At 37.2% G+C, this 14,639-nt stretch overlaps 1 protein-coding gene across 1 annotated transcript; it reads right to left on the bottom strand.

The window, feature by feature from the left end:
* Positions 1–1,490: 1,490 nt before the first annotated feature.
* On the bottom strand, positions 1,491–13,309 carry TYRP1 (tyrosinase related protein 1). The gene is made up of 8 exons (XM_010725651.3): positions 13,123–13,309; positions 12,195–12,667; positions 9,469–9,791; positions 7,926–8,130; positions 6,397–6,564; positions 3,735–3,914; positions 2,294–2,440; positions 1,491–1,790 (listed from the first exon to the last, which is right to left on the bottom strand). Exons 2-8 carry the CDS (start codon positions 12,574–12,576, stop codon positions 1,585–1,587), a joined length of 1,611 nt encoding a protein of 536 aa, XP_010723953.2. The 5' UTR covers positions 12,577–12,667; positions 13,123–13,309; the 3' UTR covers positions 1,491–1,584.
* Between the last annotated feature and the right edge of the window lie 1,330 nt (positions 13,310–14,639).

The raw sequence follows: 14,639 nt of genomic DNA, 5'->3' as shown, positions 1-14,639 counted from the left end.
AAGATGAAATCTGAACTGCTGTTTGTGTAACTGCTATAGTAATTGGCTGAACTGTAAGTAAATCGAAAACTGCAACCCAAAAGTCTGTTCTCCAGTTTACTTTTGTGACTTGAGGGTCACAGATGAAAATTTTCTGCCTAAATATTAGTTGCTTACATAAAATTTTGCTGTTGTCCATGTCTCCTGGTTTGTAAATTAAGTTTTGAGTGCTTTTTTTTACTATTTGTATCACTGTCAAGATATAAAATGTATCCCTTTGCATCCTCTGTGTGCTTCAAGCACACCTCGTAAGTCACTGTAACCATAGCGTTTAGCACATCAGATAGAAAGAATGTCTGGAAAGAGCTGAGTGACTCTTTGTTTTGCCTCATAACTTACCGACTAGGATAGCTGTTGCTTACTGTAGGAGTTCAACCCAGGAGTGAGCTCAACTTTATAGTTTGATGATTAGAGGACTGTGTATGTGGTATGGGTTTCATTAATCTGACCCCAGAAATGTCTCTACATATAAAATATGTGTACACAAATAGATTCTCTAAAGCCAACATGAGAAGGTGATCAGGTAAATTTTATCAAGTACGATGAGAGAGAGGAGGTGAGATGTGAACCCAAAGTTCCTCAAGCACTTCCTCAGGATGCAAAAGCAGGCTTCAGATTGTTATACGTTCAACAACATTTGAATATGACAGTTTTTCCAAATCAATTTTCAGCATTATACCAAGGGACTTCTGTTAACATACAAAATGTATAACTTTAAATTCTCTCAGAAGGAGGGAATTGAATTAATTTCTCTCATTGCTGTGGATAATATAATCTGTAAAGGAGATAATAGGAGAGAGAAAGTGAGTAGTTGAGTGAGTAATAATAACAATAATAATAGTTGTTAATAATGTTCATGATAGAAAAAAGGCTGCTAACAACTGTCCTTTCAAAGGGATGCATTCTTCAAGCAGTTGTGTTTGAATGCAGGGCTGAGGTGTCCAAAGGCTGGAGTGGGTTATCAGTGGTGATCTCTTTTCATAAAGACACTCAGAAACACTGAGTATTCCAAGAGGAATGATGGATTCCATGCATAACCTTCCTCTCGGCATTCCCTTGTAGCTCATGTCTAGCAAAACAGAAGCACATTTCTGCTAACTTAGCTGAGAATTCTGACTTGCATTTTGGATTGTGCTTTTGAATCAAGTTGCCTTTGATACTAAGCTCTGCAAATACTCAGTCCCATTCTTGACTTTGCCTTATGCTTTCACAAAAATACCCTGCAAAAGAATTCTGGATATAGAGGCTAAATAAAGTCAAATGACATTGAGTTTCAGCATGTTATTAAATTTTACCAGATCTTTTTCAGAAATGTACATGAAGAGAGCCCTGAAGAATGAGTGAAATTCTACTAAAGTCAACATAAAATTAGCATTTCAAAGGATGATTTATTGACATCCAAGTGCGATGAGGGTGGAGGTGAAGCCTGAAAAAAATATAATCAGGACAGCTGACAGTTTATGCTCTTTATTTTAAAGCGGTTGGATGACAAACATTTAAAAATATGACAATCAGTTTTAGTCACAGGCAAAAAATGCCATCTCTTCATACGACAGACTGGCTTGGTGTTGATATGCCATCATAATCATCTGAATAGTGTTGATACTGATCAGTGAGAAGAGGCTGATGCAACTCATCCCTATTCTTCTTGGCACGTACAATGCATGCAGCAGCAGCAAAGACAATTGCAACAAGAATGAGTGCAGTCACTATTGCAATAGTTATCATTTCTGTTACACGGAGAGCCCGACCTAGAGGAAGCAAAGCATAAGAAAAAATAATTAAAAGTAACTGTTATTAAAGGGACAGGCCAAAGCTCAATATCTGTCATGATTTACTGAATTTTGAATTAGAAGTAGCTGAAATTTTGTTTGTTTTTTTTTTTATTCCAAAATGTGAGAAATGGGCCTGGACTTCTCTTCTGCTATCTGGCTTGCACTTTCTCAAGTAACTTAAGGAAGACACATGGCACAGGAATAATGACATAATGCAAATAATACATACAAATAACTTTCTCAACAACTCTGTTGGGTAGTGAGAGCTGTTTGCAATGGCTAGCTATGAATTCGAACTAAATCTCAAATGCAACTGATTTGGAAGATCAGAAGAGCAAAGAGAAATAGGCCTTTACAAAGTCATCAAATATTATGTAATTTGAATAAATTTTGTTCACATTTTTTATATGATATATGAGATTTAAAGGAGAAAAATGTGGTGAGAGAAAAAGAGTTAACACCTAGATTGGATAGTTTACCTGGCCACTCAATGTCATAGCTGTATCCCAGGTTTTCTGGTGCAGTAACAAACATTTCATTATTTGTAACTGGAGGCCAGAAAGGCACCATGTTGTACTCCCGGTTATGTCCAATAGGGGCATTCTCCAGGGGATATGTAGAGATATCTAAATCAGAAATTTAAATCACATTTCTGTAAATAAAATTGAAATCATTATATCATTTGCAAGATTTCAGTTTTTTTAAATAGTGACTCAGGGCATTTGAGAAGCTTCTTTCTTCTCCTCTCCTGCCCCCTCGGTAAATTGTTAAGAAGTAGGCCTGTGGTAGACTTCTCATTTCTTTCTGCTTGAGTAGGAAGAGTACAAACATGAGAACAAGGAAACCCTTTTTGCTGTTATCTAATACTGCAACTGCGTCAAAGATCTCTTGAGCATTTCACATGGCAGCTGATATGATTTCCAGTGGAAGTTTTCTGGAATTTTATGGTAAATCAGGAAAAGGTCAGCTGAAAAAAAAACAACAACAACAAAAAAAAACCCCAAAACCCACAAACCAAGCTTCTATTCAGTAATATAATGGAAAAGCTTGTAATGTCATGTAAGTACCACAAAGACGTACAGCTTTTTTTTTGAGAGTTGGCATGGGAAAGCTCATGCTGCAGGTTGTGGAAGCTACACAAAGAAGCCTCAGTTCTGCAACAGCAACAGTGGGCTAGATTGTTCAAGAGTAATACAGTTCTTTGTGCAGACCAGAGCATAAATGTTTGAGTAACACAAAACTCTCTCCCCAGTTCACTGATGCCAACCTTTTTCCTTCATTCTTTTCGTTTTTGCTTCCTTCTTTCCTTCCATCCTTCTTTGCAGTTCCTTCCTTCTTCCTTCTCCCTTCCTCACTTTCATTCACTTTCTCCTTTATTCCCTTTCTTTTTGTATTTCAGAGTCGCAGGAGAATAGGCAGCAACAGTTACAACAGTTATCGTAATTTAGATATGAAATATCTAAAGAGGAATAGCTATAGATATTATGGTTCTGGAACTCTAGTAATGAATAAAAGGTGTGGTCAGAATCAGTGGTGAGGATGTGCAAGGCAACTGATTTTTTTTGTCAGGAGGAAACACAAATATTTACCCCTAATAGTAAGGGAAGATCCACAGTGCATTGAACTTAGATGGTTACACTGTCAGAGATCATACTTTTGCACACTTTATTTTGTTGAATTATGTCTGGCATCTGTTTCAAGTTCTTTCACAGACAGTGATTTGAAAATGGATGTCAGAGGGGTGAGGAAGTGAGCTTACTTGCTATTACTCTGTCTTCATTAAATTTATTAACTGCTAGAATTCTAGTCTGCTCTCCTGAGCGTGGAGACATCTTGCTGTCCCACTAGAAGCTCCTAATATCTTGTGACTACAAAGACAAACATTCTTTCCTCCCATCTCTGTCCATGAGCACATCTTACCAGCTGAATATCTTCTCAGCCACTCATCAAAAACAGCATCTGTAAAGGTGTGCAGGAGGACAAAAATAGGATCATTTGGTGATAAATGTGTTTGCCCTCCAGTTCCATTCAAAAAGAGATGAGCCAGGTTGTGAAGGCTTCGAACTGCTGGGTCGTATTTTCCTGAAGGATCACTGTACCCTGAATATGCAAAAAAAGAACAATACAGAAAATTCCAGTGAACATTTTGTTTGGAAGATGCAGACCAACTGGATATTATTTTTTCTCTGAAAGGCTTTCATTTGTTGTGCTGCCTTGTTTGACATAAATGAGTAGCTTATTCTTTATCTACTGGCATTTGAGAAATGTCCCTAGGATGCATAATTTCCAAGCGTAATTCCCATGTGCAACTTTCAGACTAAAATATGCTTTAAAAAGAATGCTGTGAATGTGGAGTGCAAGGCTGATGGGATCTAAAGTAAAAACAGCCAAAATAAAGCATATAATAACATGAACATTAAGTTTTATATTTTGAACCCAAACATCTCCTAGTGTAAGTGAAATAACTTTCAACTGTAGGATTAATTTTTAAGATGTTAACTTCTATTGAAATTTTCCAGCTATTATATTTTTACCAATCATTTCCTTGTGTTCTGCTAGCACACCTCAGAGAGCTTCACATGCTGTATTTTTTTTCAAAGAAGTGCCCTACAGAACACTATCGGTATCAACCACCTGGTAACTCCACTGCCATAGGTCAAGATCTGAAGCATTCTGAAAAACTTTCCAGTATTCAAGCAGGTCAGTCTTTCTGGAGGCAGATCAATAAATTGGCTGAAGCCATTCTTAGGTACTTAGAAACACTTTCCAGATGTGATAAGCATCCCAAACTTTTATATATACTTAAAAATTTGTTTCGGATATTTGTTTTTGCTCTCCAACAGCAAGAAAATGGAGCAGATCCTACTCTGTCATATGAATGATGTTCTTCAGGAGTGTCAGAATATTAGTATGTTTATATTAGACAGTGATCTGAACTGTCATTTCATAACTCTTCTTATAAATTTCAAAATTCCTTGCATAAGTCTTTCCATTTAAAAACTCTGGATTATTAAACTGCAGAAGAAAACACCAAGATGCTGGCTGAATAATGTGGCTCAGATCTTTAGACTGGATTCTATGCTGGGATATCACAGAATGGAATCACAGGATGGCCCGAGTTGGAAGGGACCTCAAGGATCATCAATCTCCAACCCCTCACCACAGCAAGAGCCACCAACCTCCATATTTAATACTAGACCAGGCTGCTCAGGGCCCCATCCAATCTGGCCTTGAATACCTCCAGGGACAGGGCATCCACAGACTGTCTGGGCAGCCTATTCCAGCACCTCACCACTCTCATAGTATAGAACTCCCCTTGACATCCAAACTAAATCTTCCCTCTTTCAACTTAAAACCATTTCCCTTTGTCCTGCAGTTATCTACCCTTTCAAAAAATTGATTTCCCTCCTGTTTGTAGGCTCCCTTTTGGTACTGAAAGGCTGCAATTAGCAGCCTTCTCTTCTCCAGGCTGAACAAGCCCAGCTCCCTCAGTCTGTCTTCTTAGCGGAGGTGCTCTAGCCCTCTGATAATCTTTCTGGCCATCCTCTGGACCCTCTCCAACAGTTCTGTCTTTCTTGTATTGGGGCTCCAGACCTGGATGCAATACTCCAGATGGGGGAATATCACCTCTCTGTCCCTCCTGGCTACCCCTCTTCTGATGGAGACCAGTATACCATTTGCTTTCCGAGCTGCAAGAGCACACTGCTGGCTCATGTTAAGTTTTTCATCCATGAGGACCTCCAGGTCCTTCTCTGCAGGGCTGGTCTCAAGGACCTCTCCTTCCAGTCTGTATGGATGCCTGGGATTCCTCTGGCCCAAGTGCAAAATCTTGCACTTTGCTGTGTTGAACCTGATTAGATTCACCTGGGCCCACCTTTCAAGCCTGTTGAGGTCCCTCTGAATGGCATCCCTTCCTTCCACTGTGTCAGTCGTACCATTCAGCTTGGTGTCATCAGCAAACATGCTGAGGGTGATATGTGTGTTCATACCCCAGTGACTGAAAATTTAAAGTGCAGAGTTTGAGAAAGAAGGACAGAGCTATATGGCTGAGAGAGAAGGACAAGTAAATTGCAGCATGTCCAGCAGTTAATAAAGGAGTCCTCAACTACTATTACTTCAATGTCATTCCAACATGTACTACCAACGCTTTTTCTTTCCTTTGTTTGTTATAATTAACATACAAAAATAGCTTCTGCGAGCACATTTGAGTTGCTTAAGGATGATAAAGCTTCTGCATCTTTTTGTGGTCAAAGGCTATCTGTTCTCCTTTACAGCAACTTATTACTAGGAGAATTGTATTCAGGATGGATCTTTCCTAGATTCTACTTAGTATATCTGTGAAGCACTTTTAGGGATTTTATGTACTTGAAGAACTGACATATAGTATCAATTTATTTAGAGTAATTATCCAGTAATTAATCCAGAGTTATTTCCATTAATAAGCTAATACTTGATTCTAAGAACAGTGTATTCTTACTACCCTGTAAACTATCTCCAAGTTTACTTTCAACAGGAAAAATGCTGAGTCTGCTCCCCTGATGTATTTGGAGCTGTTCCAAGTCCTTTTGTTTGCATTGCTCACCTTCTACTGTGTTACGGAAACTGTCTGTTGAATTCGAGTAAAAAGGAGGAGTGTCAAATATACCAACTTCCAAACAGAGAGCAACATCCTCAGGCTGTGGGAGACGTTGTACCATGGGCCGTGCAACATTTCCAGCAGGATTTCTGCGGATAGGACCACCCTCAGTGCCTGGGGGTGGAGAGAAGTGAGAAAACAAAAATGATGTAGAACACTAGACCGGAGGATGCATTCTCCTAACAATTAAATTGTGGGGAAAAAAAAGAAAAGAAAAAAAAAGATCACACAAATGACTTTTAAACTAAACCAAAAAGTCAGATCCTTCAATCAGGAAAATAACCTGAATCCTCATAAAGTTTTGTGTGCTAGCCTGTGTGTTAGTCCTTTACACAAGTGATTTCAGAAAGCATCTAGATGCCTCTTACTGAAATTTGTGGTTCTACAAGTGTTTTGGGAAAATTTCCTGTAGTTTATCATGTGATCTCTTGATGAGATCTAGAACGGTATTTTGAGGGATGTCCTCCTGGTAAAATAGCTAGGGAAAGGAGAATAGATATCTAGGTAGGCATTGAATTCAGTATTACTAATTAATAATAATAATTATGTACTATATAATAGTCTATTTCCATGCAAATACAGAATTTTTAGCTTTTGTAGCTGAGATGTGTGATAGGATTCTGTACCCCTCTTATGCAAAATACACTCCACATAGCTAACATATGTATTTACATATTTTTTCTCTTTAGAAATATAAACCTTGAAGGTTGTAAGTGGAGAAGTAAGCTTAAGCTTCAGCTAAAACATGACACTGCCATTTCAAATTATACATGGCACCAGAGTTAAGCAGGCACTGCTTAAGAACAAACACCTCTCTTACAAGGACAGACTGAGAGAGCTGGGGCTGTTCAGCTTGGAGAAGGCTCCAAGGTGGCCGGATAGCAGCCTTTCAGTATCTGAAGGGGGAAGGGTATAAGAAAGAAGGGGACAGAATCATTAGCAGGGCTTCTTGTGGTAGGACAAGAGGAAAAGTTTTCAGTCTAAAATGGGAAAGATTTAGACTGGATATAAGGAAAAAGTTTCTTATGATAAGGATAGAAGAAGCACTGGAAAATGTTGGTTTCTCAGAGAGTTGGTGGATGCTCCACTCCTGGAGACATTCAAGGTCAGGCTGTACAGGGCTCTGAGAAACCTGATCTAGCTGTAAATACCCATATTCATCACAGGGGATTTGGAAAAGATGACTTTTAATGGTCTCTTCCAACTCAAATGATCCTATGATCCTGTAATGTCTTAAGAAGTGAAGTCAAAGCATTAGGCTCTTTCTCTGTTATGAGCTATTTAGTGCCTCAGTGAAAGATAGGTGATAACTGCTATATCAGAAGATTGGTGCATGAATACTGAGTCAAAAATATCCCAAAGACTCTTCAAGTCTTTTTAAAACTTTTTATAGCTGGAAAGATCCATTGCCATGTAAAATCTTACAATTAAAGGAATAATAAACATCCAAAACATCTTTCACTAGTCATACTTACTGTTACAAATGGTTCCCAAGCTATCATAGTCTTCTATGCTTTCACACAGGACACGCCACTGAGAGAAGATTGAATTCTGGCTGATCAGAGAGACATCAAAATTGCTTCTAGCCCCCATCAAGTCATCCGAGCAGATATCACAGGTGTTTTGTCCTGTTGCAAAGTTCCAGTAGGGAAGGCCAAAAGTGGGATCCTGTAGCATATTCTAAAATACATAAGCGTGGTACTAGTAAATCTCTGTTACAGGCATCCATGATACATATTGCTAGAGGGATATTCAAAATCCATTAAATATATCTTAAAAAGTACAGGAGTACTTCTTCATGGAAAGGAGAAAATGTAAGGAAATTTATGGAAAAGCTTTCAGTAGCTTTTCACTTTGATACCTTTGCCTGTTCACCAAAACAAATTTTTAGACCACTGAACTGAGTTCCAAATCCCTCTCTAATAAAATCCCCCACTTCCATGAAACCGTATTGCTAGTAGTAAGAAACATCATTTAATATTCATACCCTATTTTTTTCCATATATTTTAAAGGCCTGACAACAGCAGTGATGTTTGTAGAACACTGAAAAAATTAACCAATTGCGGAATAACTGAGCAAGTAGAAAAGGAAGGAAAAGGAATACTGATCTTTCAGATAGTATTATTTGGTTCTAGTATGGCAGGGAATTTAACAACTCTGGGGCATTCCCTCATTTCCAGTGTGTATTTACTAGAATGTGTTGGCCAGAAAATTCAGTTTAACTAATGATCTAGTTTACCAGCACAAGCAATAATTGTCATCAAGATCTGGAACTCCTCCAGGCTTCTACATAATGAAATGCCAATGATATCACATGTGAATTTTGGTTTTGAAGGGAGTTTGACCTTCTAGAACGTGAAAGCGGCACCTCTTAAAACAGTGAAAATACGTGAAGTGATTACATGGGCCATTTAATCACAACCTTGAAAACTCAATTTTCTCTTCTTTAAAAAGAATGATAGTCAATCAAATATTATTTTTTATGAATAATTCTACACAAAGAAAGGGAAACAAGAGAACCACTTGTTTATGAAACAGAGTCTCACAAAACATTAATTTGTCTAACCAGTTGCACTAATTATAGAAATAATGCCATTCTGAATCTCTACAATACTTTTCTTAAGAATTTCTGCTGCCTTTGATTAGTTTAAGTTAGTCAAGAATCGTGATCTTGGTACAAAACTAGCAATTATCTTTTTTGGTCCAGTAAAATGCTTTCTATGGGCTAGTCCAGAATATGTATCCACTTTTATCCACATGTTTTACATAACATGTATTTTTGTTATTACTTTAATTGAAATATTATTACTATTAGCATTTTTATAATGTCTATCTAAAACTTAAATACATTCCAGTAAATTTGGTATAACTTTTTTGATACTGATATTGAAGCAAAATTTCAATGCATGGTAAAAGCTGCTATAATTTTTGTCTACTATGAGATAATACGAGAATGCAAAATTCATCCATACAATGCACAGTAGGAGCACATGACTCAACATTTATGCCATCCTTACCTGCATGTCTCTTTCAAGTTGCAGTAGATGATACCTATGCCATGTGACGAAAGCTGGTCCCTCATGTGAGAAATCAACTCTTTCAAAGCTCTGCTGCCCTGCACCAAGGAAAGTCTTCCTGACAGAATAATAATGAGACCACACAAAGTAGTTATAAATGGAGATATTTTCAAACTGTGGTGTGTTGCCATCTGGTCCAAATATTTCTTCACGTCTCCTTGTGGCAATGACAATATCAGGGTGGATTGTCACCTTGGCTTGGTGAAGAGCATTCACAAAACGCCTTCTCTCTTCTGTGCTAAGATCCAAAAGATTCCTTCTGACTACGAGGATACAGAAAAAAATGTTAACATAGACTTGGAAACTGAAGTCTGATTTCGGAAGACTAATTCATTTTGTTCTTAATAAATCTGAGTAAGTCTCTTTCTCTTCAAGCACTCCTCGAGATTTTGTTGGGGCAAATCTTTGTATTGAATAGAAAATATTATCAGAAAAGTTAATTTGAGTGAAAAAAGTCTGAAACCTTACTCATCCCTTTTGAATGTCAGTATCTACTACTGTTAAAAGGAGTGGTTATATCCCCAAAATAATGGGGGCTGTTCTGGAAGAAATACCTCCTACTTTTATTGCTCTATCCAATAGCGGTATTGTGCTCCTTGTGTCCGCTGTAGTTTCCATGGAAATAAATAGGGGACATTAACTGCGGAGCGACCTATGTATTTTAAATTATTTTTATCCACATAGAAACTGAGAAAATTACAAACAAGGAGAGTGGCTGACTTTTTGAAATATCAGAGTATCAGTAAAGGAACAGTCATCTCTAAAGCAGTCTCACAGGTCTGAAAAGATTTCATGCTATGTCTGGACTGAAACCAAGATACAAAAACACAAAGCTGTTCTTCACAGTGAATTCATTTTCAATATTAAATGTACTATGCAATCCATAATAGCCAAATGAGTTTATATTGATAAAAGAAACAGTATGTCTCCAGCATGAATAAAAAAGCTGAGAAATAAATGTAATTCACTGTGTAAAAGGAAGTTGATTCAGTGAAGGGTACTTGAGCCTCACTGAGGTTTATAGAAATGCTGTTCTCAAGCATGAATTTCCTCCAAGGACTGAATTCTGAAACTTGTGCTTTTCTTGGATATCCTAACTGGTATTTTTTGTTGTTGATTTCAAGTAGGTTCTCAACATATTATTTTCCAAAATACATGTATGATCCTCCATAATAACATTTTTGGACTATTACTAAATTTAGGCATGGATAGAAGATTAGAAGATTTGAAGGCACCAAAATGCATTTTAAAGCTATTTTATACAGACATGTCAAAATAATCCAATATTTTTTATGTCTAAGCAACAGAGGCCAGCTTTATGGATGGACAGACGATGTGGCCTCCATACAAAAGCATAAAACATTATAAGTTAATTTTTCATCTTTAAATTTATATTATTATGCACAATAAATGTGATTTGTCTAATATTTTGGAGAAAAATAAAGTTCTTACATCTACTACAGTTGCTTTTAGTTTGCCCTCAGATTTACTGTTCTAAGTTTCTGTGTGCTAACATTTTGTTGTTGTTGTTGTTGTTACTTTTCGGAGTTATTGTCATTGTTAATAGAGGCTAAGAGAATCAGAGGGCGGCATTAGACTTAGCCACTTCAATATATGAGTCATGTATTCTGCTGTCTAGTTTGGTTATTGGAGCTCAAAGGATAAATAAAATATTAAGGTCTTTCCCATAGCCCTCTATAAAATGCTTTTTGGAAATATGATTATTAATATTTGAACTGGTAAACTTTAATTTGTTAACTGTTGCTGGAGTATGTGCTCACATTCATGAAGAATTTCCTATTTGGTGAAAATAATGGCAGTGCTGAGTTTTGATTCTGCAAAGGGCATTGCACTTTTATGTCAGGGACCTGTTGCTTCTCATGTCAATGGAATCCATCATTCATTTGAGGGATTATGAATTTTACAGCATCTCAGTGTCATCTATAAACTTTCACTGATAAACAATAAAATCTTGTTCACTCATATGGCTTTTCAGTTATGAAAAAAGATATAGTATCATCTATTCTTTCTTTCTTTCTTTTTTTTTTTTTTTTTTGAGATATCTGTTTACTGATAGCCAAAACTAAATTGAAACTGCACAGTGCTCAGAAAGGCCCATTAGTCACTACACTGTTTCATCTGAATATCTTACAGTTTTGTGTTAAGGCTTTTAAAGATATTGGTAGCAACTAGGTAAGTAAAAACTTAGGTGAAGTGTGTAGACTGGAAATATATTATGGGACTGTGAATCAGAAGAGCTGTTATCATACTTCAAATATTTACAAGATACTGATTAGGATTTATAGATATGTATTCCTAGATATCCTCACAAACACACATAGATGTCTATACATATGATTTTACTACTAAATAATTCCAAAGAATACAAAATTTTAAACGTGCATATGTTCTATTCTTTAGTGGTATTGGTCTTAATCTTGCTCTGACTACAGGTTTTTTTTCCTTCCTTTTACTGTGTAGTCAGTGTAGGTGCTTTGTACACAAGTTAGACGGCTCACTTAACATCTGCCTTAATAACACCTATAATAAATTTTTATACAAATATAAGGAGCATTTTATGTTTTAAAGAAAAAAAAAAAATCTAGATGCATTTAAAATCAAGATGCCTACAGGAAGTTTTTGTATCATATTTCTGATGTTCTTACCTATATTGATTTGCTGGCTACACGTAGGTCCAGTCCATCCAGGGCGACATGACCCGCAGTTGTAACCAGAGAAATTACCATTGCACCTGCAGGTTTGGTTGAAAAAGCGTATGGGCCATTGCTCGCGGTCATCCCTCCCATCATGGATGTACTGTGGGCCATGGGGTCGCGAGTCTACTGTCACCTGCACACACCGGCCCCTCCCTGTAGACACTCCACACTGATCGGTACCAGGTCCAAACACAGGGAAATAATCTGGGCAACACTTTCCGCTTCTCAGAGACTCGATTGTAGCGCACTGACGAGGGAACTGAGCTCCAGCTGGTTCAAATATGTTAAGAAGTAGTGGCAGGGAAAGGAACAGCAGCACGGGGAGCTGCATGGCAACAGGTTCAGCAGGGCTGGATCGTTCTGAGAACTTTGATCCGTATACACTTCTGTCTCCTCTCCAGTGTCAGGACACCCAGCTCCCTCTACACCAACAGAAAAACAGATGAAGAATGAAAATAAGCAATACAAACCTTCAGTCCATTCCTCTCATCTCAGCAAATACTTCTGAAACACGTACTTTGATGGCCTAATGAGAAAAAACAACAATTTCTACTAATGTTATTTCCTTCTCTAATTATCTATGAGAAAGATAGTAATAAACTGCAGAGATATATTTACACATTGACTTCTAAACAATTCCCAAATGTTCACTCATGTTGCATATCTGCCAGCCAGATTTACATCACTACCACAAAATACTTAAACTTCTCCAAAGCACCTATTTTTGAATCTTTTTTTTTTTTTAATTTCACATTTTTTCCTCCTGCATTTAACTAGTATATCCTGTTTTCTAGCTTGTGTTATCTCTCTGAATCTCTTGCTGTTCTTAAAGGCAGCTCCACTGGAAAATAAAACTACAATTCTCCACGCACTGTACCTCTTCTGTCTGAGAGGTGTCTTTCTGGAACCTCTTCTCTGCTGAAATCCTGTTGTATCTCTCTGTGTTCTGGGGCTAAATCTGTGTCTAACTCAAAATAAGCACTGCTAATTTCTTTCCTGTTACAGTCTGCCTGCTAATCCGTGTTCTACCAACACAGCATGGCTTGGCCTCACTCTCCTATTAATCTCCCTTTCTACTTCAGTGCCTTTCCCTGGACTTTAAGTACTTGAACAGCACATGATTTCTTTCATGCTTATCTCCTTGTGATTTTATAAGTTTTAGCAAAGGTCAGAGATAAGTACTTGAATTCAAAACAGAACAACTATGAAGGGTTTTTTTTTTTTTAATTACTTGCAAAGAAAGGTTCATTTGAAAACATACAAAGGACACTGGGGAAGTCTGCATGTACCAGACTTTTTTTTTTTTTTTTTTTTTTTTTTTAATACTTCAAATGTTATTTTCAAGATCAAGCTGAAGTAAATGACAAAGACATGTTATTTAGAAAATGAAACACATTAAGCTTACAGTTTTCTGTTTGACTATTTATTTTGATAATCAAATAAAAACACTATCATTATATTGGAATATTCTGAAATGTTAAATTCTGAGCAGGTGTTGTGAAAGATAGTTAAAAAAAAAAGAGAAAAGCACTCTCTGGACTGAACAAAACACTACTGTAATATTTGCAGGGGCCAAAATTATTCTCACTCAAGCCATTATTCTCTTTTTTATTTATCAGTAAAGATGGTTTTCAGTGAGGCAAGAATTTTTTGCCAAGATACGTCTTAACTGCAACCAGGACAATAAATTAACACTGAAATGAATACATTTCAGCTACAGTATAACAGACATTCAGCAGAAAACTGACTGCTTACACCTACTTCTGCAGAAGTGAAAACAGAAGAGTTCATCCACCTCTGATAGGCCACTGAAATATGTTTTGTCTGAGCATAGCTTATTCATGCCCATCAGCAATGCATGACAGCAGTGAACTTTGCCATTACATTTGGTGTGTAATCAATCACTCTGTAGCTTGATTCAGTGTAGTACCAATGATTTTATGATGTTTCTTCATGCCTCCAAATCTTTAACTGACTATCCATCTCCAGGAAGGATTCTCTGATAGCCCTTATATGAAACTCTGCTTTCCTATCTTTCGTTTTGTTTTTCTGTTAGAGCTTACTTTTTTTTTCTTTTTATCACTTTCTTTTTTTTCTCCCTTTCTTCCTTCCCCCTCCCTCCCTCCCCCCCTTCTTCCGCTTCCTCCCCTTCCCCCCTCCCCCCCTCCTTCCCTTCTTCTCTCCCCTCCATTCCTCCTTCCTTCCCTCCTTCCCTCCTTCCTTCCTTCCTTCAATCCACCCTTCCCTCCCTCCCAAACCTCCAAAAAGGTTTGTTTTTATATATATATATATTTATATTTATATTTTTATATATAAAGCGCCTATCACATGATTGATAAAAATTCTTTGGAACCATTTTGATGGCAGGGGTAAGAACAGGAGTCAGCCTGTTAG

Source organism: Meleagris gallopavo, chromosome Z (genome assembly GCF_905368555.1).
Source record: "Meleagris gallopavo chromosome Z, MGAL_WU_HG_1.1, whole genome shotgun sequence".
Lineage (NCBI taxonomy): Eukaryota > Metazoa > Chordata > Aves > Galliformes > Phasianidae > Meleagris > Meleagris gallopavo.
This window is presented reverse-complemented; position numbering and strand designations above follow the sequence as displayed.